We start from the raw sequence: 24,165 nt of genomic DNA on the forward strand, positions 1-24,165 counted from the left end.
ATACCAATAACAGGGGTCTGGATATAATCAGTTGCATGGTGCTATGCAAAAAGATGATCCCACCAGGTTATGGTTTTATGCTGTTAGGAATGGAACTGTAGTCCACGGTTTGGAATGTTCGTGCCCTCAACTTAACAGGGATTTAATCTCATCAGCACTGATCTCAAGTGGAAAAAAATATAAAAAAGCAGATGCCAAGTCAAATAATCTAGGTAAAGCATCAAGGTTAAATAGACAGTAATTGCACATTGACATTTTTATTTGTCTTTTACTTGAAAGGAAAGCAAGAAAAAGCAATTGTTTTGACTATGAATTTATTTGAGCCAACAATTTCACCAGTTTACAACAATAAGTATCATATTTTACCAAAAGCCATCATTGTGGAAGTGGAGGTGAGGCACAGTGGGCTGTATGAGTACAGTGGTTTTATTTTTATGGCCCTAAAATTTGATAGCTGGCTGGGGACACTTGGATCCTATAAGTAACCATTTAGAAGTTCAGTATTTAAAAAAAAAACACACAAGCAATGCCAAGGTATTAAGAAACTCAAAGAGCTAATGACATTCATCAAGAATATACCATACCGCCATGTACTGTAAACTCCTAAAACTTTAATTAGTTACTATGAATTTAACACACATAGGTGTGACTGGTTCTGTGATTTCCTTACCTAAATACCTATGTGAACATCTTTAACCTGTTGTTAATCCCATCCCTATTGTTTTGGAATTTTTCTAAAGGCCTCTGTTCCTCATTTGGTTTCAGCCGCCTCCTCTATTTTCATATTATTTTAACCTGTTTTAGTGCTGTTAACTCCTACGGTTTTTAATTAAAACCATGAGTCAGAAATCTGGCTAGTAAATTAAACATCATAAGAAGCCTCTGCTGTAATCACTTCTTTACACATCTCCTTCAAGACCAATGTTATCAATCCCCTAATAAATTCACTCTTAACCTCTCCATTCTTTCCAAATGCTGACCGATTTCCAACCTTTCCTTTGTCTTCAAAATCCTAGAAAATGATCCCGCCTCTTCCACTACATTTGAGGCCCTCCATTATAGTATCCACCCTGCCCACAGCAATGGTCAAAGTCACGAAGCTATCCTGTGTAACTATGGCTCTTTGTCCTTTCTGCTGCCATCTAACATTGTACATCTTTCCTCTGCAGTCCACTTTCTTGCTGCTGCTGTCTCCTAGTTCCACTTCACCTCACATGGTTTCTCTTCCACTGCCTGCAGCCACCTCCTGCATCCCCTTCACTATTTACATACTACCTTGATGACATTATCCAGGAGCAAGGGATCGGTTTATACATGTATGCTGATAACATCCAGTTCCTATTACACTGTCCCTTTAAAGAGAATGACATTCTGATCTCTATTAGTTTTATGCAGATCTAGTAAAGACTGGATTAGGTAACCTGCTAAGCAGACAAAACATTTCAGATTTGATAACGATTCTGGATGACAGTAGTCATAGATGCTGTCAATATGACTGGCAAATTCCGCGCTTTGATTCTATGAACCCTTCAGGAGATCTGTTGTGCAGATCTCTGTAATTGCTGTTATACATATGTTAGGACAAGTTATTTGTTGCAATGCAAGATCAGTCATGATCTTACTGAATGACGGAGCAGGTTTGAGGGGCCGTATGGCCTACTCCTGCTTCTATTTCTTATGTTCTTATCCCATCGCAACTTCCACTAATTTCTACACTTGCCACATGTTGCATAATTTTCTGTCTGAGTACAACAATTTGCATTTCTGTAGCAGTTCTCACATACAGGAAGACATCTCAAAGTGTTTTATATTGAGGACAAAACAATGCACACCAAGCAAGAGGGAAAAATAGAAAAAATAAGTAACAAATCAAAGGACAGAGCCAGAGAGAGAAGGGCTTTGCAGTAGTTTTGAAAATGGGAGGGAACTGGGCAAGGAGCTCCACGGTACAGCAGTATAATGGCTGAACAAATGGCTATCAATTGTGGAATGGAAAGAGTGAGAAACAAGGAGAAACAGCATATCCAACACTGTAAGGCAGGGGGAGATGAATAATGAAGGGTGGAGCAAAGCAATGAGGGGATTTGAAAATGGGGTAAGAATTCTGAAATCGATTCAAAGGGGCATGAAGAGCCAGAGGGAACTTGGAGAGAATGGGGTGATGAGACTTTAGATAAGGATTCGGGCAGCAGCGTTTTGATTGAGTTGAAACTTGTGGAGGGTTGAGTCATGTCAGCTGTGGCATGACATGACTCTTGCCTCTTGAGACTGAAGGTTGTAGGTTCAAGCTCACTCCAGGATTTGAGCACATAATCTAGGCTGATACTCCAGTGCAATACTGAGGCAGCGCTGCACTGTCAGAGGTGCCACCTTTTGGATGAGATGTTAAACAGAGGTCCTGTCTGCTCCCTCAGGTGGATGTAAAAGATTTCATGGCGCTATTTGAAGACGAGTAGGGGAATTCTGCCAATGTCCTGACCAACATTTATTCCTCAACCAACACCACTAAAACAGTTTAATTGGTCATTTATCTCATTACTGTTTGTGGGGCCTTGCTGTCCGCAAGTTGGCTGCCAGGTTTCCCTAGTGACTACACTTCAAAAGTACTTTATTGGCAGTGTAGCGCTCTGGGATGTCCTGAGGTCATGAAAGATGCTATACAAATGCAAGTTCTTTCTTTTCTTTCTTTGAGACAATGAAGCTAGCAAGGAGAGTTCTCTCGAAGTCGAGCCTCAGGGCATTGATGGAATGGTCTAAGATTTTGGCAGCAGAGGTAACGAGGAAGGGGTTCAGGAGTAAAAAAAGTGGTCTTAGCCTTTGGTCTCTTACCAGACACTCTGCAATTTCCCCTTTTGCTTGCATTCTTTGTTTGTTTCTCTTTAATGTAAAACACTTTGAGATGTCTTCCCATTCCCGTTTGCCTATATAACAATGACTGCACTTCAAAAAGTAATGAATTGGTTGTGAAGAGTATGGGACATCCTCCGGACATGGTAAGGTGCTAAGTTCTTTCTTTATATGGCAGAAATGAAAAGATACTTTTGGGATACAGGATTTACCTATTTCTAAATTAGACAGATCATGGGTCCTCAAATGGCAGACTGTTATTCGCTTTTGTATCTCAAAACTAGTTTTTGTTGACTGCACAGGACTTTGAAGCATGAGGTAACATGAACATGGGATTGTCAGTAACTCAACTTTTGACCCGACCATGAATCTCTTTTGGTTCTGGTTAGTCAATCATTGTTCACTTCTGCTCATCAGCGGAAACTTGTGTGATTGACAGCAATTATTAACAAGCCAGAAGAGAAAGAGCTCAATGGATGGGACAAAAGTTGACTTGGCTGATGTGATAAATTATTTTTGAACAGAGTTGAGTGGAGAGTTTGTGATCACTGTTCTGATTCTCTTAAAGGAGCACTAAATGAGGACTGCTGGATTCCGAATCAGATAAAAAAAAGTGTTGATTGATTTCCATGCAAAATTAAGAGGAGAAAGTGTGGTTAACTGTGGCTTGGATTTTTATTTATAGTATGAAAGGATCACAACTATTGAAATACCCATGCTAAACATGCAATGCCAGTCCTGGACCTCAGTAAGGTTATTGTCTGAGGTAAGATGACCTTGGCTGAATGCAACTGGGGATTCCTGAGATAGACCATTGAAATTTAGAACCTCTTCGTTCACTCACTACAGACAAACAAATTAACGCTACACTGAACCATTGCCTCTGGCAGAAAAACTCGCCATTATGATGTCTTGTTACATTACTGGTAGTGATATAGGGGTGACATGGATGTTTGCGTGGGACATGATATACGCAAATTAACGAGGACACTAAAATGATGCTATTAGCAGTACTGAAAAGCACTCAAGTGAGGGGGGCTTTAAAAGGATTTGCTTGTAACATTAGAGTAGTTTTGCATTAAACAATTTAAATACATAATGGAATTTCAGGTGGAACAGTATTTTTGCAAATTGCTGAAGAAAATCAGTCTCATTCCCATTCAAATGGCTAAAAATCTAAAATGGAACATACGCTACACAAAATCAGAAACCACAACGGCCACACACTACAGCACTAGATTTTTAATTGGGGAACTCAAGTTAAAATTCAAGCTTTGACTCATTTTACCATTCGCAGGAGAGAAAAGGGGCCAAGAAAAAGTCCCTTCTGCATCACTGAAGCAGACCTCTTGTCAGATTGCTGAAGCAGTGGCACTGACTATATCAGTCATTGGACTATCGCCCCCCGCCCCCCCCAACCCCCCAACCTCCTGTCTTCTGGCTGAGGGGAGTGTTTGGCAAAGACAAATTATAAAATTCAAGTACTTGAAATTAAACAGAAGCTTCCAAGTTACATGGCAATATGTATAAATTTCTAAAGCATTGATTCTATGGGTGGGTTTACTAGCTTTGTTGGCACATGACAAGTTCTCTGCAGAAGAGGTAGAAAAACTGTCATTTTGAGAAAAAGCAAAATAAATTAAGGATTTCAAAATTCCACCCAGAGCATATGTGACTCACCCAATTTCAGAACAACTGAAATTGTGGTTAATGTCTCTTTTCTCTTAAAGATTAGCTTTAAGACCTAGCACACTGGGAAAATACTTCCCTCGTTTAATTAGAGGTAAATCAATTTCTTCCACTGACTTCAATATACGTGATCTTGCACCCCTATCTAATCAGCAGCAGGTGGATGAGGTAAGCCTGCATACACGAAGGAGGCTGCAGTTCTGGAAATGCAACTCCTTACTTTCCCCTAGAATTGGCTGAGCAGAGTACAGGTTAAGTCCTTGATCTGGAGAAAACTTTTAAAGAATCAAAAGAATTAAAATATATCAAAAAATGGACTCCAGTCTATAATACCTTCAATCAGAGATTCAACAATTACAATTTTATTTTAAATCTAGAAATAATTTGAACAAAAACGTGGCAAAGCCTGGCCCAATGGCCATTCCAAGCACAGGCAAAGGCTGAAATTTAGAATAAACACCTCCGGGCATGGGAGAGCTAGGCAACTTCAAGCTGAGCCAAAACTAAACAATTATAACAGATAAAAACAAAAAAAAAATCCCTTCAGGCAAGAAAGCTGGGCTATGACTAAGATCGCCTCAATTAGATCATGGGTCAGATTTGATAAATCATCTGCATTCATGAAGAAGCTGTTAGAAATCAGTTGCTGGGGGAAAAAAATCAAGTTGATAGTTAAGATCAAGTACAGCTTCACTAGCCATTTCAGTTACAGATAAAAACCCCACTTAAACCAATAATCTTTACTGTGGGGTGATATGCTTCTTGTGTGATGCTCATAATTCATCAACTCAAATTGCTCTCAGCATTATTACCTTCAGTCACAGACCTGCAGGCATCAGTACTTCACCTTGGCATTATATAGTTCAAAATGCTCTTTCCAGATACAACCCAAGTTTGAAGGACTACACATAGAATTGTACTGCTGGGTGCTTTTTGGTTTAAGTAGATATATGAAACTCTTACAAACCCACCATTATGTTATCCTGAAATCCGAGTACAAGACAACAAAATTAAATGCTAAGAATCTCAAAATCATACCAATCACATATTGGAAAACATAACAGTTACAGCATGAAAAATACTAGGGTCTATGTTTAGTTATTCAGTTATCGATCATTTTTACCGTATTTTCTCTTTCACTCCCTAGTAATTTATAATATTGCTTCGTTACATTCACTGTCCTTGCTTTATATACCTTTAACAGATATGGTTTTCAAAATCCAACTTATTCATAACCTTTCTCTGTTCCAGGATTAAATCAGAAACATCAAATCCTTGCTTCTATTTTTAGGTGCACTTGTGAGCAATGCAAATTTTCTGGTTAAGAGGCAAATCATTAAATTACGACTTAGAAAACATACAGAACACAATCACTTTAATTTCTCTCTAGAGTTTAAAACAATCAACGTCTGTTTTTCCAAAACATAGCAATGACTTAATATTTTTCTGGCTGTTTTATAAGAGAATGAAAAATTGTACCAATAGCAGAAATTAGAATATTAGAAATGCAAGGCTACAGAGCAACAGCTGGAGGGACTGTAAACAAAGTAAAAACCATACCAATGTAAGAGTCTGAACTTACTGTATGCAAAAATTCCAAAAACAAAGGGAGATTGAATCCATCTTCAGTTAGCAGGCACAGTACTTTACTCATCAATGAAACTTGAAGATGTTTATGAGCACTTTCTGACTGGAGATGGACAAGCACCGACAGCCATAGATACAGCATGGCCAAATGCTACACAGTAGCTGTGATGATGTATCTGTTGGTATTCATTGCTGCATAATATTGTTATAGAATCTAAGTGAAAGCATACAAAGATTGTAAAACAACAGGATTCTTATGACATCCGAAACTGCAAAGCGAGGCTTGTTTGTTTTATGCAATACTGAAAGACTGTGTCACATGCTTCATGTGTACTCCATGCCATATATTATATTCAACATTTTTCTTTCATTAAAATTGGCTGACCTACTACTCTGCATGAGTAGCTTAACTCTTCCTTACATTTTTTAAATAAAGATCAGACAGAACACCGTAAAACTGACTTTCTGAAAGTCTCCAAGGTAAAGCAAGTCGGTTGTTAAGTTCATTTAGGACAACTGTCTGTTCAGTATTGAGAAACTGGTTTCTCTCTACCTCCTGACGGAAGCGCTCTATTAAAACAGCAGCATCAGTGACAGCAGATGAAAGAAGGGAGAGCTGTGTGAGTCATGTGGAACAGACCTAGCTTGAACACATTTAGCCCTTTAGATGAAGAGAAAGACAAAAACACAAGAAAGTGTATTTCAGATGCAAAGTTAATAGAGCTCAAAGAATAGAATGAGCAATTGGAGCTTAAAGAGTTGGTAATGCTTTTGTTGATCTGTACATCCTTGAATTTAACATGGCCTCTATTTGAAACAATATCAGTAACCACTTGTCTTCAAGCAATTGTCCAGAAGCACTGTGACTGATTGGTCTTACCACGTGCTGTCACTCAGCCTTATCAACACTTTGGGTAGGTATATCTGCAGCAATAAACACTGATTGCTTTGTGTTAAAAGATGTAAAATATTTTGTCTGCAGGAGACAATGGAGCTTAGGAAGCAACAACCTGTGCACTTAGGTGAGTGAAGGGCCCATCAGAAGTCATGTAAATCTATGCACTTAAATATGTGTGCGCTACACAAGTGTGCATTTAATCAGACTGTTTAGCACTGAGTTAATAAAAGAATCAGGATTCTGAAAAGTAGACATTTATCTGTATTCACTATAGTGATGACAGAAGCTTGTTAATGAAATACTTATCTATTGAAAAAGATTACCATTAAAAGAAAATAATTTCTGGTGTGGTGTCAGGAGGTTCACTATTCCTTAACAACTCTGTTGATAAAGGAAGTGTATAGCTGAACCACAGAGTCTAGAAGATCTCAGGTTTAATTCCTGGTCCATGGTGAGTTAGCTGATCTCAGCCAGGGTGGTGAAATTTCGCTACAATTGGCTTCAGTTGCCCTGGTGAGGGGGGGAAAAAAATCAGCCAAGGTTTCCATGCCTGATATCTATACAATGACCCTTGCTGGAAAGTGTGCACATGAGGACACAGGGTGTGGACAGATCAAGCTCAGCTTTCATGCCCTCGATGGTCCAGCAGTCGGCTATCAGTCACTGTTTATAATGGTCACTTGGTTGTGGTACCAGGTATGATGAGCATATGTGGGTCCCACACCCTAACATGAGTCAGTACCTTCACTGAAGGAGGGGAGAAAACTTAAGGGGAAAAAATTATGTATAATGTACGAGTAATTTTATTAAAAGCTGCTAATGAAAAACAATCTCTTCATTTCATCTCCTTTGATCCTTGAATGTCAAACACCTGGGAAAAAATGGAAGGCTCCGTCCAGGTAAAATGTGTTTATTTAAGCTTGCATTTCAACAAAGAAACATTTTAGTGCATGGGGATGGCATTTGGTGGTGGTGGGGTGGGGAATAAATGAAACATATAAATGCAGTATTTGTGGATGAATATACTTGGAATAGTAAGTTAGGAATGTCACATTCAAGTGTGACATTCGAAACGGCTTACTTTTCTCCACAACTTTAATTCTAACTTTGTCTTGAGGGTTCCCAATCTTTCACAAATACAACAAACGCTGTAAGCAAACACTATGATGCGACCAGGCATTTTATTGTTAAAAGACTGTACATGACCCAAATATACTCAATTTTAAATAGGTTTGAAAAGCTGACATGTAACTTAAATGGCTTGCATTAAGAGGAGATATTAATGCTGTAGCACTGATGCCATACTTGCACATTTTATTAGCTTATTAAATTGCAGTTTAAGTTTATGGAAAAGGCATGGGGCCAAAATTCTCTTCATGGTAAAGAATAATTGCAGCTAAATTAATAGGGAACATCTGTCACCAAATTCAGAATGGATTTAAACTGTCCTTTGAAAGGCCAGTGCTGTAATCTTTTTTCCTTTTGTCGTTCTAACAGACAGAGCATGTGCAGTCTGGACTGGGGATAATTAGATTCAATTTCACTTATACGTGATTTACATGAGTTTGTACTACATTCATCATCAATTTACCACTATTAAAGAAATTACATAAATACAGCTTCCATGACCAATCCTAATGCAATATCCCAATGAATAAATTGAGAAAAGGAAAATAATTGGGTAACCAGTTTTGTCTATTAATTGGCTACTTATATCACAACATTCTTTGTACCTGACTATGAAATATTCACTTTTTTCCAAGCACTAGCAAAAGACATGTAGATCAAATTTATATATTTCAATTACCCCACCCCAACTCAATACAGCAAATATATGTTGAAGGTTACTGTCCATAATTTAATTTAGGCTTTGTCCCTTCATTAACTGAAAATATGTTGAATGGCTTCTTTAGTGTGGAATGATATATGCCCTTTGAAGGAAACAGATGGCTAATTATCACTACTTTTTAAAGCGAATTGCAAAATTGACAGGATGGCTTGGCGGGCGAGAATGTGTGGTCCCAGTTGCTTCAAGAGGCACAGCAGTACATCATGCCCTCAATTAATGTGACCACACTACAGACTAGAACTGACTGAATAATAAACACCCCGCTCATGTGGACATTACCTGACTATTCATTGGGATGCTGTAGGAGAAAGCAGATCTATTAATACAGTCGGCTGAAGACATGGCCAGATTCAGCCCCAAAAATAGCAAACGCGAATTAACGTTGCGCTGGGCACCGACAGGTGACAGAGTGAAGTATCTGCGCTCAACTCTTCTCACCTATGCACAGATACCTGTATTTTTAGGGGGAAATGTCGGTTGATAAACGGTTCACTTTCAGATACCCTTGTACCACAATAACCTCTCACAATAACTCGCGGTCAAGGTACAAAGATCAGATTAGCGGAACGCTGCACTTTGCAGAACCCAACCCCAACTGCAATAGTCAAACGGAGATATTCAAAAAATAAATGTACGTATGTATTGAAAGAGAACAATCGCCTGGCAGCCGGTTTTATTTATTCTTCTGAAAAATATCAGACTGCGGAAGCTATAAAAAATTAAACTACTTGTTTAAATAATTAATCTCTTGCAAAAAAAATACAACCCAGAAAAGAAGCACCTCACAGGGGAACAGTACCAATAACCACAATAAAGGCATGCCTCGTTTCACAGGAAGCAAATGTGGGAACAATTAAGCTGGAAAAAGATATTTTCAATTCCGCTGTTATAATATTTGGGTTGATTCCTCGGCAGCTGTACAAAAATCATTACACCATCGCTAAGGAAGCCAATAATTGGGCTACACGTCCGCTACAAAGAAGACATTTGTTAATGCAAAGATATTCGTGCGGTTCAGGCAGTAAATGGTACGGGGGGGGGGGGGGATCATCAGAGACGCACTTTACCTTTCATTCTCCACACTCCTAAATCCAGGTAAGATATGCCGGAAACTGCTGTTCCTGTCGAGCTTGGGCTGGCTCTTTGTCCTTTTGATGGAGCCTTTCAGCCGACGGCTCAGGAACCCCTGTTGGCAGATAACAAAAGAGAGACTATTGAGGCACTTCCGTCCGAGTGAAAGTCTGCGACTGGCCGGCACAGCCGCTGCTATGAGCAGCGCACATCGTCAGCGTTGCTGCACATAGGCACATCCCAGAGCTGGGAATAGGCAAGCGGCAGCGCCGCGTTCACTGCACACTTCCCTCAGCTCAGCCTTGGTTGCCTTAGCGACCATTAGCTCTCAAAATAACTATATATCTATCTTGTGTGATAAAAAAAATGGCAAATGCATGTTACCAGTTCAGCACCTGTGAAACTTTTCTGCATTTTTGAAACACTATGTCACTGATTACATTTAGCAACTGTTTAGGGTGTAACAATTTCCTTGTTGGTTGAGAGACTAATCTGCTGCTTTTATATGCAAGGAATCTTACAACACCAGGTTATAGTCCAACCCCAGTCCATCACCGGCATCGCCACATCATGGCTTTTATATGCATTCGCCCTCTTGTAAGAAAAATGTCAATGCTCCACAACTTTCTAACAGCATTGCAAAACGAGCACAATATGCATTGCACTAGGCTGGCAGCAAATTATTCTGAACTCCCATACAGGTAATGCAATGCGAGTGACCGTAAACTAAATGACTTCATACTGTGTCAGTTTTTTTAAAAATGAGCTCAGCATTAAAATGCAAAACGTATTTTTTTTGTTTCCAAAATTGAAGACTGAGTCATGTTTCTGATGTGATCATTATCTGTGGTTAAGTGCAAGAATTTTTTAAGCGTCAGTAAACAATAGATAAAATGCTAAATTGTCCATGAAATTAAAACAGAGTGCAATAACGATTTAAACCACACATACAAATGTTGAAACAAGACTCACACAGGCTTATTAATTTAAATGCTGCAGAAAATTTGGAAATAAAGTCAATGTCTAGTTGCAATGTTTGACCAAATTTAGTTGCCTTTCATTTCATTAAATTGAAAAAGATATCCAGTTACACACTGGAGTAAACTGCTTAAATGCACACCGTCCATATGCTGTGGTGTTAGCTTTATAAAAGATGTAAATTTAATAATGAAAGTACATAATTACAGTTCTTTTGATTTTGCAGATTTTTCTAATTTTAGCACTAGAAATTTACAGTTTTTACAGCTTCTCTGTCTCAGAAATACTAAGATTAAGTACTAAACTTTATTTTTTAAAAACATTTAATAAACAATATTGGAGCAATCAAAATAAATGAGCATTTTCTGCACTGTGCAATTTATTTTGGCATAATTATCAAGCTCTGGAAAGATTTTATAAATGTATATGTAATTAATACGTATTGCATGAAACTTTGAAGAGGTTTTGTGTAACAATAATAATTTATATTGTTGCAGTACTCATCTATGCAGTTCACTTAGTATAGCATATTGTATATTAATACTGCCACTTTCCTTCTCCATTGTATGCCAAAACATTCAGCCACCTTCAGTGTCAGCAGAATAGCAGAAATATTGAATGGAATATTACATTTTCAGATCTAGGTATTTCATTGAGTGTTCAGTGTTCACTAGCTTAAATTCTAGCCCTGATATTGAAACGTTATGAAATTACTTGTGAAAAATAAGGTTTGTGAATTCAAGTTTAAACCCTAGTATTGTCTGTTGTTTAATTTGCCAAATGATCTTCAAAAGAATCATGCTCACTTGTCTCATTTATGTTATCAACAAATTTTCATGAACTCACAATGAATCATCTAATAAACACAGTTAATTATAAAATATGTAAAGTGTGAATGGATTTCAAAATAAATAGATGAATCATCAACACTATCAGTGGTTGGGAGTCTAGGAGGATGTTTTGCCAGGGTAAGGGATATTTTGAAATGGCTAGAAAGGAACTTGGAAGGGGATGGGGAAGAACCAGTTGTCATGGTCCACGTAGGAACCACCAACATAGGAAAGAATAGGGAGGAGGTCCTGCTAAGGGTGTATCGGGAGCTAGGAGCTCAATTAAAAAGCAAGACCTTGAGGGTGGTAATCTCCACATTAGTACCCGAGCCACGTGCTAATCATAAGGAGAATCAGATCTGGAAAGTGAAAGCATGGCTGAAAGACTGGTGTGCGAAGGAGGGGGTTCCAGTTCATGGGACACTGTCACCAATATTATGTCCCTGTGATGGGTTGCACCTGAACCGGACTGGGATCAAGGTCCTAGCAAAAAGCATAAATAAGACTGCAGAAAGGACTTTAAACTAGTAAAGGGGGGAGGGGGAGGGTTTGGGTGGATATAATAGTAACCTAACAATAAGAAAAAGGGATGAGTGCAAAGGTCAGAGTGCACTCATCCTTAGAGAGGGTGTAGAAGAGATTTACTAGAATGGTGCCAGGGATGAGGGACTTCAGTTATGTGGAGAGACTGGAGAAGCTGGGGTTGATCTCCTTAGAACAGAGAAGGTTAAGGGGAGATTTGATAGAGGTGTTCAAAATCATGAAGGGTTTTGACAGAGTAAATAAGGAGAAACTGTTTTCAGTGGCAGAAGGGTTGGTAACAAGAGGGCACAGATTTAAGGTGATCGGCAAAAGAGCCAGAGGCAACATGAGGAAACATTTTTTTAAGCAGCGAGTTGTAATGATCTGGAATGCACTGCCTGAAAGGGTTGTGGAAGCAGATTCAATAGTAACTTTCAAAAGGGAATTGGATAAGTACTTGAAGGGAAAAAAATTACAGGACTATGGGAAAAGAGCAGGAGAGTGGGACTAAATGGATAGCTCCTTCAAAGAGCCAGCAAAGGCACCAGGCACGATGGGACGAATGGGCTCCTCCTTTGCTTTGCCTACTATGATGGCTACTTGGGCAGTGTCCTAGGCCCAACCATCTTCAGCTGCTTCATCAATGACCTTCCCTCCATCATAAGGTCAGAAATGGGGATGTTGCTGATGATTGCACAGTGTTCAGTTGCATTCGCAACCCCTCAGATAATGAAACAGTCTGTGCCCGTATGTAGCAAGACCTGCACAACATCCAGGCTTGGGCTGATAAGTGGCAAGTAACATTCGCGCCAGACAAGTGCCAGGCAATGACCATCTCCAACAAGAGAGAGTCTAACCACCTCCCCTTGACATTCAATGGCATTACCCTCGCCGCATCCCCCACAGTCAACATCCTGGGGGTTACCATTGACCAGAAATTTAACTGGACCAGCCACATAAATACTGTGGCTAAAAGAGGAGGTCAGAGGCTGGGTATTTTGCGACGAGAGACTCACCTCCTGACTCCCCAAAGCCTTTCCACCATCTACAAGGCACAAGTCAGGAGCGTGATGGAATACTCTCCACTTGCCTGGATGACTGTAGCTCCAACAACACTCAAGAAGCTCGACACCATCCAGGACAAAGCAGCCCGCTTGAATAGCACCCCATCCACCACCCTAACATTCACTCCCTTCACCATCAGCGCACAGTGGCTGCAGTGTGTACCATCTACAGGATACACTGCAGCAACTCGCCAAGGCTTCTTTGACAGGACCTCCCAAACCTGCGACCTCTACCACCTAGAAGGACAAGGGCAGCAGGCACATGGGAACAACACCACCTGCACGTTCCCCTCCAAGTCACACACCATCTCGACTTGGAAATATATCGCCGTTCCTTCATCATCACTGGGTCATAATCCTGGAACTCCCTTCCTAACAGCACTGTGGGAGAACCTTCACCACACAGACTGCAGCGGTTCAAGAAGGCAGCTCACCACCACCTTCTCAAGGGCAATAAGGGATGGGCAATAAATGCTGGCCTCGCCAGCGATGCCCACATCCCATGAACGAATAAAAAAAAATACAAAAAGAGGTAAAGATAACATATAGTCAGAACAGAAAAAGTTATAGGAAGTGATAGTAAAATACCTTAGTAGATTGGAAATTAAGCAAATTATGAGGGAATAAGGATGGAACTAAGGAAAGTAAACTGGAGAATAATATTGACAAAGATGTAAAACAACTGTGGGCAATATTTAAAGGGGAGATCAATACACTTACGCAAAGTGTATAAACAATAAAGGAGGATGACAAAAGGTAATATGATGAGCTTAGGAAACAGATTAAAAAGACAATTAGGTAGGCAAAGAGGAAATATGGAATGAAAATATCAAAGAATATAAAAAGAAATAGTAAAGTAATCTATAGGCACATAAGTAACAAAGAGAATTAAGATAGGGATACAGCCACTAAGGGATGAGCTAAATATGAGATGAGATAAACTCAGAGATGATGATCCTGAAATGGCAGGAATGCTGAATAGATACCTTGGGCTCGATTTTACAATGGTAGCGGGTTGGCAGCGGGGGGGGGGAGGTGCATATGGCAAACCTGCATGATCAAAACTTACCGCTCCCGATGTGATCGCACATTGATCGATAGTGATTAACGTCCTCTCCGGGTTTCGCGCATGGCAGCTAGCCTGATTGACAGACTGGCTGCCATCAGGAGCTGCAACATGAGCGGGGTGGGGGGAGAAGAGAGAAGGAGAGTGAGACGTCATCTGGCGCTGGACTGGAAGACTGGGGGGGTGGGGGGGGGGAAAGAGAGAGGACGGAAGATTGGAGGCTGGACTGGAAGACCGGTTTGGGGGGGAGGGGGCGTGGAAGAGGGGAAGATCGGGAAAGTGGAAGATCGGGGATGGACTGGAAGACCGGGGGGGTGGGGGTGGGGGAGGGGTGGATCGGGGGGGGGGGGGAAGAAGAGGGGAAGATCTGGGGGTGGAGGGGGAAGATCGGGGGGTGAAGAGGGGGAAGATCGGGGGGTGAAGATCGGGGATGAAGAGGGGGAAGATCGGGAGGTGAAGAGGACATCGGGGGGGGGGTGAAGAGGGGAACATCGGGGGGGGGGGGAAAGAGGGGGACATTGGAGCGGGAGACATCGGAGCAGGTTTCAAAAGGTAGGTTCATTTAGTGTTTTCACTCCCTTCCATGGTTTTTTATTTAATTTATTTAGTTTCTTGTTCCCTGATCTGCCAGGGGTGAATCAGAAGTGGTGGGCAAGCCGCCCACCTAAGTTAAAAACTTTCTAATTACTTCATCTGTCACAGGTAAAGTGCCTTAAGGTACATTTGGCTCTTTAACCGCCAACTTTAATTGCCGGTGGGACTTCCGTTTTCGGGTTGCCCGTGTGCACACAGGTGGGTCCCTGGGAAACTCGGAAGTCGGTGGGTTGGATCTGGCTTCCGAACCCAAACAGGATTGCCACCATTTTAGGAGTCCTCCCACCCCAACGCACCCGCAATTGCCTCCTAAAATCACCCCCCTTGCATCAGTTTTCACTGAAGAGGCTACCAAAGGAGGAAATTACAACAGTAGAAGTCAAAAGTGATACACTTAACAGTTAAGAAAGGAAATACTAGCCAAACTTGAGGACAAACCCTCGTGCCCACATGGGTACCACCAGTGAATACTTAAAGAAACTAGGGAGGAAATAGCAAAGGCACTAGCATCCATATATAAAAATTCAGTAGAAAGTGGAATAATGCCAGAGGACTGGCGAACAGCAAATGTAATTCCTAGCTTCAAAAAGGGAGATAGAACTAACTGAGGGAATTATAGGCCAGTTAAGTTTAATGCCAGTGGCAGGAAAGATGCTAGAATCTTTGCTGAAAAGATCAGTTAGAAAAAAAATCTAGAGTCAGAGAACATATAAAAAAGTCAGCATGGATTTCTAAAAGGAAAGTCATATTCACCCAACCTTATTGAATTCTTTGAAGAAATAACAAAAAGAGCAGACAAGGGCAATGCAGTGGATGTGGTATTCATGGTCTTTCAGAGGGCCTTCACTAAAGTGCCATATAAGAGACTCATAACAAAGGTCAGGGCGTGTGAACTCAGGGGTCAGATAGCAGAATGGATTGAAAGTTGGCAACAAAACAGAACACAGAGGTTAGGAGTTAAGGAAAGTTTCTTAGATTGGCATAAAATGGAAAGTGGTGTCCAGCAGAGATACGTGCTGGGACCACTGTTGTTCACCATATAAATAAATGATTTGGACTTAGAAATTGGAAGTATGGTGTCAAAATTTGCAGATTATACCAAATTGGGGTTATAGCTAATAATGTGGAGGACTGCACCAAAATGCAGGAAGATTATACAGACTTGCAGAGTGGGCAGATAAATGACAAATGAAATTCAATATAGGGAAGTGTGAGGTGGTTCATTTTGGTAGGAAGAATACGGAGGCCACTTATTCCTTGGAAAGTAAGAAACTAAATGGGGTAGAGGAGCAAAGTAATTTGAGAATACAGATAAATAAATCACTAAAAGTACAAACACAAAAAGTACAAGTTAAGAAGGCCATTAAAGAATGAGGTTTATTTCCAGAGGAATACAATACAAAAGCAGGGAGGTAATGTTAAAAGAGAAGACTGAGGAGACCTGATAGAGGGCTTTATAATTATGAAGGGATGTGATAGGATGGATGTGGAGAAACTGTTTCCACTCGTGGGTGAGTCCAGATCAAGGGGGTATAAATATAAGATAGCAACTAACAGATCAAATAAAGAATTTAGGAGGAATTTCTTTAGACAGAGAGTGGTGAGAATGTGGAAATTGCTGCCACATGGAGTGGTTGAAGCAGATAGCATTGAAAGGAACAATTGATGCATACATGAGGGAGACCGGAATGGAGGGATATGGGGGCAGGATGGGTAGAGGTAAGTAGAGAGGGAGGAATCTCGTGTGGAGTATAAACACCAGCACAGACTAGTTGGGCCGAACATACTGTTTCTGTGCTATAGATTCTATATAATTCTATGTAGTTCTTTGAATTCATTATTTTGGTAGATTATTGAAAGTATTTTAAAAAATCAACCATCTCAAAAGCTGTTTAATAGGTGGAAGAATGGCATTTACAGACCACTTGGATAGATCTTAACTAAAATCAGTATACTTGCAAGAAGTGTACTTTAGGAAGGTGGGGATATCACAATGCCTTTTATTTCATCATTTTTCTTCTGTTCAATCAGCACAGGAAGCATAGAAACTTAAAGCACAGAAGAACAACATTCGGCCCAACGTACCTGTGCCGGCTCTTTGAAAGAGCTATCCAATTAGTCCCACTCACCTCCTCTTGCCCCATAGTCCTGCAATTTTTTCCTTTTCAAGTATATATCCAATTCCCTTTTGAAAGTTAGTATCGAATCTGCTTCCAGCACCCTTTCAGGTAGTGCATTCCAGATCACCATAACTCGCTGCATAGAAAAAATTCTATTCATCCTCCCCCCTCGTTCTTTTGACAATCATTTTAAATGCTCTGGCTATCGACCCTCCTGCCAGTGGAAAAAGTTCTCCCTATCTACTCTATCAAAACCCCATATAATTTAGATCACCTCTATTAAATCTTCCCTTAACCTTCTCTGCTCGAAGGAGAACAATCCTAGCTTCTCCAGTCTCTCCACATAATTGAAGTTCCTCATCTCTGGTACCACTCTAGCAAATCTCCTCTGCACCATCTTCATGGCCTTGACAACCTTCTTAAAGTGTGGTGCCCAGAAATTGACATAATACTCCAGCTGAGGCCTAACCAATCATTGTTCCTTGCTTTTGTACTCCATGCCTCTATTTATAAAGCTCAGGATCCCATCTGCTTTTTTAACAACCTCATTAACTTGACCTTCAAAGGAATGTGTATGTGAACCCCCAGCTCTCTCACTTCTCTATATTAAATTTCATCTGCCATGTGTCTGCCCATTTCACCAGTCTATGTCCTCTTGAAGTTTGCTACTATCCTCCTCACTGTTTGCTACATTTCCAAGTTTTGTGTCATCTGCAAACTTTGAAATTATACCTCCTAATCCTAAATCCAGGTCAATAATATATATCAAAAAGAGCTGTGGCCTTAATACAAACCCTGAGGGACACCACTGTATACTTCCCTCCAGTCTAACAAAATACCATTCACCACGACTCTCTGCTTTCCGTCTCTTAGCCAATTTCGTATCCTGCCACTGTTCCTTTAATCCCATGGGCTTCAATTTTGCTAACAAGTCTACTATGTGGCACTTTATCGAACACCTTTTGCAAGTCCATATACACAACATCAACTGCACTACCTTCATCAACCTTCTGTTATTAAATCCAAGCACTCAATCAAGTTTGTCAGACATAATTTGCCTTGAACAAATCCATGTTGGCTGTCATTTATTAAGCGAAGTTCTTCCAAGTGACAATTAATTTTGTCCCGGATTATGGTCTCTAGAAGTTTCCCCACCATCGACGTTAAGCTGACTGGCCTATAGTTACCGGATTTAACCCTCTCCCCTTTTTTGAACAGAGGTGTAACATTTGCAACCCTCCAGCCCTCAGGCACCACTCCCATATCCAAGGATGATTGAAAAAGATTGTGGCCAGAACCTCTACTATTTCCACATACTTCCCTCAGCAACCTAGGATGCATCCCATCTGGACTGGATGATTTTTCTACTTTGAGAAATCCATAGCATATTTCTCTACTAAAGCAAGTGGGTTAAAGTGCAGCAATATCAACATGAAAGAGCTTTCCAGTGTATCAGTTAATGAGGAGCCCATTCATTACAGTGAAACTTTAAAGGGACTGTATTCATCTAAATTTACACATGATTATAAATATTACAAAGGGAGATATCCGTAGACTTAGCAGCCTCTCCCAGTCGACTTTCAACATTTCATGTTTTAAAAACTGCTGGCAAAAGGCAGCCTGAGACCAGACTTTGTGTAGAACTTCCCTTAATGTTATATTACAAAACTCAACTCCAGTAACGTAAATGGGGAGTGGAATTAACACTGCATTTACGGTGCAGCTATTGGTCTGAGATTGTCAATTCCTGCCAGACACTATCCTATTTGCAATGCCTTGTTAGATGTTCAACTCTTCAGACCAGGAGATAGTTCTGTGCATGTGTGCAACTGCACACACGCCGAGTTCTTCTCTCAGGAATTAAATTTTAATTCTTTAGAGGGTATATATAAGCAGCAATATCGACACATTTAACAACATTGATGGTAAGTTTAAAAAGAGATCCAAAGGTCAGTTGGAGCACTCTCACTTTCAATTCCAGCCCAGGACTTGAGTGTATAATCTAGGCTGACACTGCAGTGGTAGCACGGTGGCTGGGGGGGGGGGGCGCTGGATTGTTGGAGGTGCCATTGTAGTATAAACGTGTCCTTAAATAGGATACTGTGTACTGTGGCTTGTAAGCGTAGATTTATACATATATAGTCTAGATAGTTGCCTAGAGTTCTGGTTCTGAAATATTACAGAACTAGTGGCATTTTAGAACATTGGTTAATTCAAAGAGGAGTTTCAATAAAACTCCTACAAGTATATAGCTTGTGCACTGCCATATGCTTCATTTAACTGCAGTGCTGCCAGAATTTCCACACGTGACAATAAATTGGTAGTCAAGTTTTAATATAATTTGAGTGGGATAATGGAATAGAACTTCATGTCACTGTTGGGTAAATATCAAAATATCCACTTCCCAAGCTGCCTTACACCAGCAGTTTTAAAGCATAAAAATTGAAAAAAGTGAGAACTGAGATACACCAAAAACTGTACATATATGTAGAGAGGTACAGAACAATTGTGATTATGTTACTGGACTAGTAATCTAGAGGCCTGGACTAATAATCCAGAGAATGTGAGCCCAAACCCCACCATGGCAGTTTGAGAATTTGGATTCAGTTTTTTAAAAATCTGGAAATAAAACACTATTATCAGTAAAAGTGGCCATGAAGCTGTCATTTTGTCATAAACACCCAAATGGTTCATTATTATCCTTTAGGGAAGAAAATCTGCCTTCCTTACCTGGTCCGGCCTGCATGTGACTCAAGTCATACACCAACGTGGTTGACTCTTAACTGTCCTCTGAGGTGGCCTAGCAAGCTACTCTGTTGTATCAAACTGCTAGTAATTCAAGGAGGCAGCCCACCACCACCTTCTCAGGGCAACTATGGATGGGCAATAAATGCTGTTCTTGCCAGCGATGCCCACATCCCGAGAATGAATTTTTAAAAAAATGTATCCTTCATAGCATTTAGATTTGTGCAATTCAGACAAATACATTTAAGTATACTGAATCCTTGTAGGACGATCCTTTCAGTTACAGTTTTGGATTATAAACTGTACCATCATTGTTGATGCAAAATTGAATGCCAAGACATGCTTCTGTCTGGAGTTTTCCCATATTGCTGATTGTTTTAGCATTTGTTTTTACTTTGTGCCAAAATGGTGTGATAAAGTCATGTAATCCAAATAACTTCAAATTTATTATTTTCATTAAATCTTTTTAAATCGAACATTAAATTCAATTTAATGCATCGGTATAGTTATTCAGTTATATGAACAGCTTTTCTTCACTTCTCCTTGTAACAAATGGCTGAAGTATGTTAGTTAAGGCTGCATCAGCTTGGGCGATTTAGTGGAAGAACCATCCAAGAAACATTTTAAGAGGATGTTCTTAATGAGTATGCAGGATGTTCACAATGTCATGTTGGGCAAATTATTTTAACCCTGACCTATTTACGTTCCTGCATTCAAAATATAATTAAAGTTAGGTCAGTGCATTTCTGCATTTTGTGTACTCTAAAAGAAGAATTAGTATTATATGCTATCTGCAGCCATGCTCTCTGCGAGGCCGGCATTTATTGCCCATCCCTAATTGCCCTTGAGAAGGTGGTGGTGAGCCGCCTTCTTGAACCGCTGCAGTCCGTGTGGTGACGATTCTCCCACAGTGCTGTTAGGGAGTTCCAGGATTTTGACCCAGCGACGATGAAGGAACGACGATATATTTCCAAGTCGGGATGGTGTGTGACTTGGAGGGGAATGTGCAGGTGGAGTTGTTCCCATGTGCCTGCTGCTCTTGTCCTTTTAGGTGGTGGAGGTCGCGGGTTTACTGCTGTCATTTTTGTTAAATTTTGGTATTCCCAATATTCACCAGTCCCAGCTGAAGGAGGATGTTGCTGACTTCTTTCCAAACCTCAATTAATGCCATTCCTGAACCAATTGTTTGGAGGTGTGTAAAAATAGCCCTCTCCTTGGACTTTTCCTGGTAGCACAAGTGGAGTTGCAAACTTATCATGTGGGGATACCTCGGAATGAACCTTTGTCCTGCTCATTTTAAAAACGATCTGTTAAAGTAGCAATTTATTTCAGCCATTTCCTTACTACAGAATTGAAGTGAATCACTGTGGGATTTAGGGAATAGTGGCTACTCCCCTAATAAGCATCAGTTTTATTTATTTTCTACTCCTAAAAACAAAACCAAGACTCAATGCTGAATTTTAAACTACTGTACGGCCTAATGCAAGTCCGACATTTTCCTTCAAAAGTACAGTACATATATTTTCAAAACTATATAGTTTTGAAGGAAAATTAACACTGATAGGCACTGAGGTAGAAACAGGGTAGCACCAGTATCAGTAATCCAAATTGGCCTGCATGAGTGCCCACGGACAAATATAGCCGAGAACCAAAACAAGGAAGAAAAAACCTTTTATCAGTTTGGTAATCCCAGTGACGACTCACTATTCTTGAATCTTTCTTTGTCCTTTGCTTCAGCTTTCTGTCTTTCTGACAGCTCATCACAACCCACTGAGATTCTAACATCTTCACAGTTGCACAATATGCTCTTCTGTAGGTAGAATGCTTTGTGATAAATTAATTGCTCTTTATATAGCATTGTAAATAGTTTAATACGGGCATTGTTCATTACTTATATGTGTATTTTAGTGTTTAGGACAGATAAAGGTGTCTTGAGTGTAAATATATTTTGGTGAGTGGTTTGCAAACATATACAGGAGGTCAGGAAATCTTGACACTAGTTAGGAACATTGCTACTTATTAATACACAGGGGTAATCATAATAGAAAACGTGTGCTACTTATTTTGATGTTACAAATCAAAATTGTTTTTCCATTGAGATAAGTAAACTTGATCTGTTACGCTACTGTATCCACTATATTATTCTGATAAAATGGTGACATCTACCTTTAATAGTCAAAATATTGTGTGTTTGGATGTATTTCTGGATTGTTTCCAGAGTTTTTAAAACTGTAAATTAAAATTTACAATTGTTACATCTGTTTCAAAACTACAAATGACTAATTTTCCACTTTAAAGTAATGATTGAAAGTTTCTAATCACTGCTAAACAAATCAACATAGTTTTGTATAATGGTAAAATACAGGTCAGGGAGCAATGTGTTGATGACAATGTAATTTTTAAATTATTAATAATCAAGTCTTACCACAATAACATGTGGATAGTATCTTCGTTAGACTAGTTCATAAAATTAATTATGCTAATTAGGATCTAAATTGCATATGCAAATTCTAATTAGAAAATAGGGTTTTCTCTGCATCTCAAAAGTTTAAGTGCTAGTTTTATGGAACTTTGGAGTATATTATGCTGTTAATCACACAGTAATGAGGCTTGGTAATTAGATTCAAGCCTCATATGCAAATTAGGTTATTTAGAAACTATACTTCCCTTAAAATGTAAAACCCATAGGTCTTATCTTTACAAAGCTTTGAAATGAATTAACTTTAGGGAATCATTTATTCTGCAACACATCAGCAAAAAAAATTCAGCCCAGTTTACTAAGTAAACCTTCCATATCTCATTCTATCAAACAGGAAGAATGCCCCTTTTGGGCTGAACAAAATTGTTAAAATGAGTGGTTTTTTTCTTCCTGATTTGTACCAACAACATCTAAGAGGGAGAGAGGACAGATGACTTTTTCCTAGACTTCTGACAATATCATTAAGAACTAGTTGCTAGGAGGTGTGTGAGAATGCCCAGGGAACAACTCATCTTCCAGAATTCCTGCCCCATCTGGAGATGCACTTGGTCTCTTTGCTCAGTGTCTCCCACAGACATGAGGCTGAGATTAGGAACTCAGCAGCATGGGGAAAATCAAGCCTGTATAATCACCATTACCATGACACTATGTGCTGTGCCCAAAATGCTGTCCACTCTGCCTAAAACTTTTATTTTGTTCTTATATTTTTAAAAACAACATTGCTATTTCAAGTATTAGTCAATGTTGGTTAAAACTAGGGGTCAAAACATTACTGCAGAGAAGATTTCACTTAGCTTTAATATACACAAAACTCCACACAAGATTCCATAAAATGAATTGTCAACTCTCACCAATGTGTTTAGTTTAACCACGAGTCAAACTATTTTGCATTAACTTGAATAGAATCAGCAAGCGGCAGTCAGAGACGCGAGTATATTTTTTATCTACATTGTTTGTGCTCATATCAAATCATGGTCACATTATTTTAGTTCATTTAACCCATTTAAAATAAACAGTAATTAGATGCAATTTACATAGGATAATTAGGTTAGACATGCTTCCCTTAAACAACAACAACTTTCACTTATATAGTGCCTTTAACATAGTAAGATGTCCCAAGGTGCTTCACAGGAGCGATTTCAAACAAAATTTGACACCGAGCCATATAAGGAGATATTAGGACAGGTGACCAAAAGCTTGGGTCAAAGATGCAAGTTTTAAGGAGCGTCTTGAAGGAGGCGAGAGGGGCAGAGAGGTTTAGGGAGGGAATTCCAGAGCTTAGGGCCTAGGCAGCTGAAGGCACAACTGCCAATGGTGGAGCGATTAAAATCAGGGAGGTGCAAGAGGTAAGAATTGGAAGAGCACAGAGATCTCAGAGGGTTGTTGGGCTGGAGGAGGTTACAGAGATAGGGAGGGGCGAGGCCACGGAGGGACTTGAAAACAAGGATGAGAATTTTAAAACTGAGGCGTTCCCGGACCATGAGCCAATGTAGGTCAGCGAGCATAGGGGTGATGGGTGAACGGGATTTGGTGCGAGTTAGGAGACAGGCATCAGGGTTTTGGATGAGCTCAAGTTTATGGAGGGTGGATGATGGGAGGCCAGCCAGGAGAGCATTGGAATAGTCAAGTCTAGAGGTAACAAAGACGTGGATGAGGGTTTCGGCAGCAGATGAGCTGAGGCGGGGGCAGAGATGGGCAATGTTACGGAGGCGAAAGTAGGCGGTCTTGGTGATGGAGCGGATATGTGGTCAGAAGCTCAACTCAGTGTCAAATAGGACACCAAAGTTGCGAATGGTCTGCTTCAGCCTTTGACAGTGGCCAGGGAG

At 40.0% G+C, this 24,165-nt stretch overlaps 1 protein-coding gene across 6 annotated transcripts in view; it reads right to left on the bottom strand.

The window, feature by feature from the left end:
- Positions 1-24,165, bottom strand: part of dab2ipb (DAB2 interacting protein b) — a 278,946-nt gene that overhangs the window by 167,871 nt on the left and 86,910 nt on the right. For 5 of the 6 annotated variants that reach the window (XR_010958133.1, XM_067969754.1, XM_067969756.1 and 2 more), the window contains exon 3: positions 9,938-10,056. Coding sequence is in view for 4 of the 6 variants with exons in the window: in XM_067969754.1 (XP_067825855.1) it covers positions 9,938-10,056 (119 nt within the window). In the remaining 2 variants the exon portion in view is untranslated. Of the gene's footprint in view, positions 1-9,937; positions 10,057-10,336; positions 10,408-24,165 lie in introns of those variants that run through there. The other variant, XM_067969758.1, reaches the window with a different exon arrangement.

This window comes from Heptranchias perlo, chromosome 31, assembly GCF_035084215.1.
Source record: "Heptranchias perlo isolate sHepPer1 chromosome 31, sHepPer1.hap1, whole genome shotgun sequence".
Taxonomy (NCBI): Eukaryota; Metazoa; Chordata; class Chondrichthyes; order Hexanchiformes; family Hexanchidae; genus Heptranchias; species Heptranchias perlo.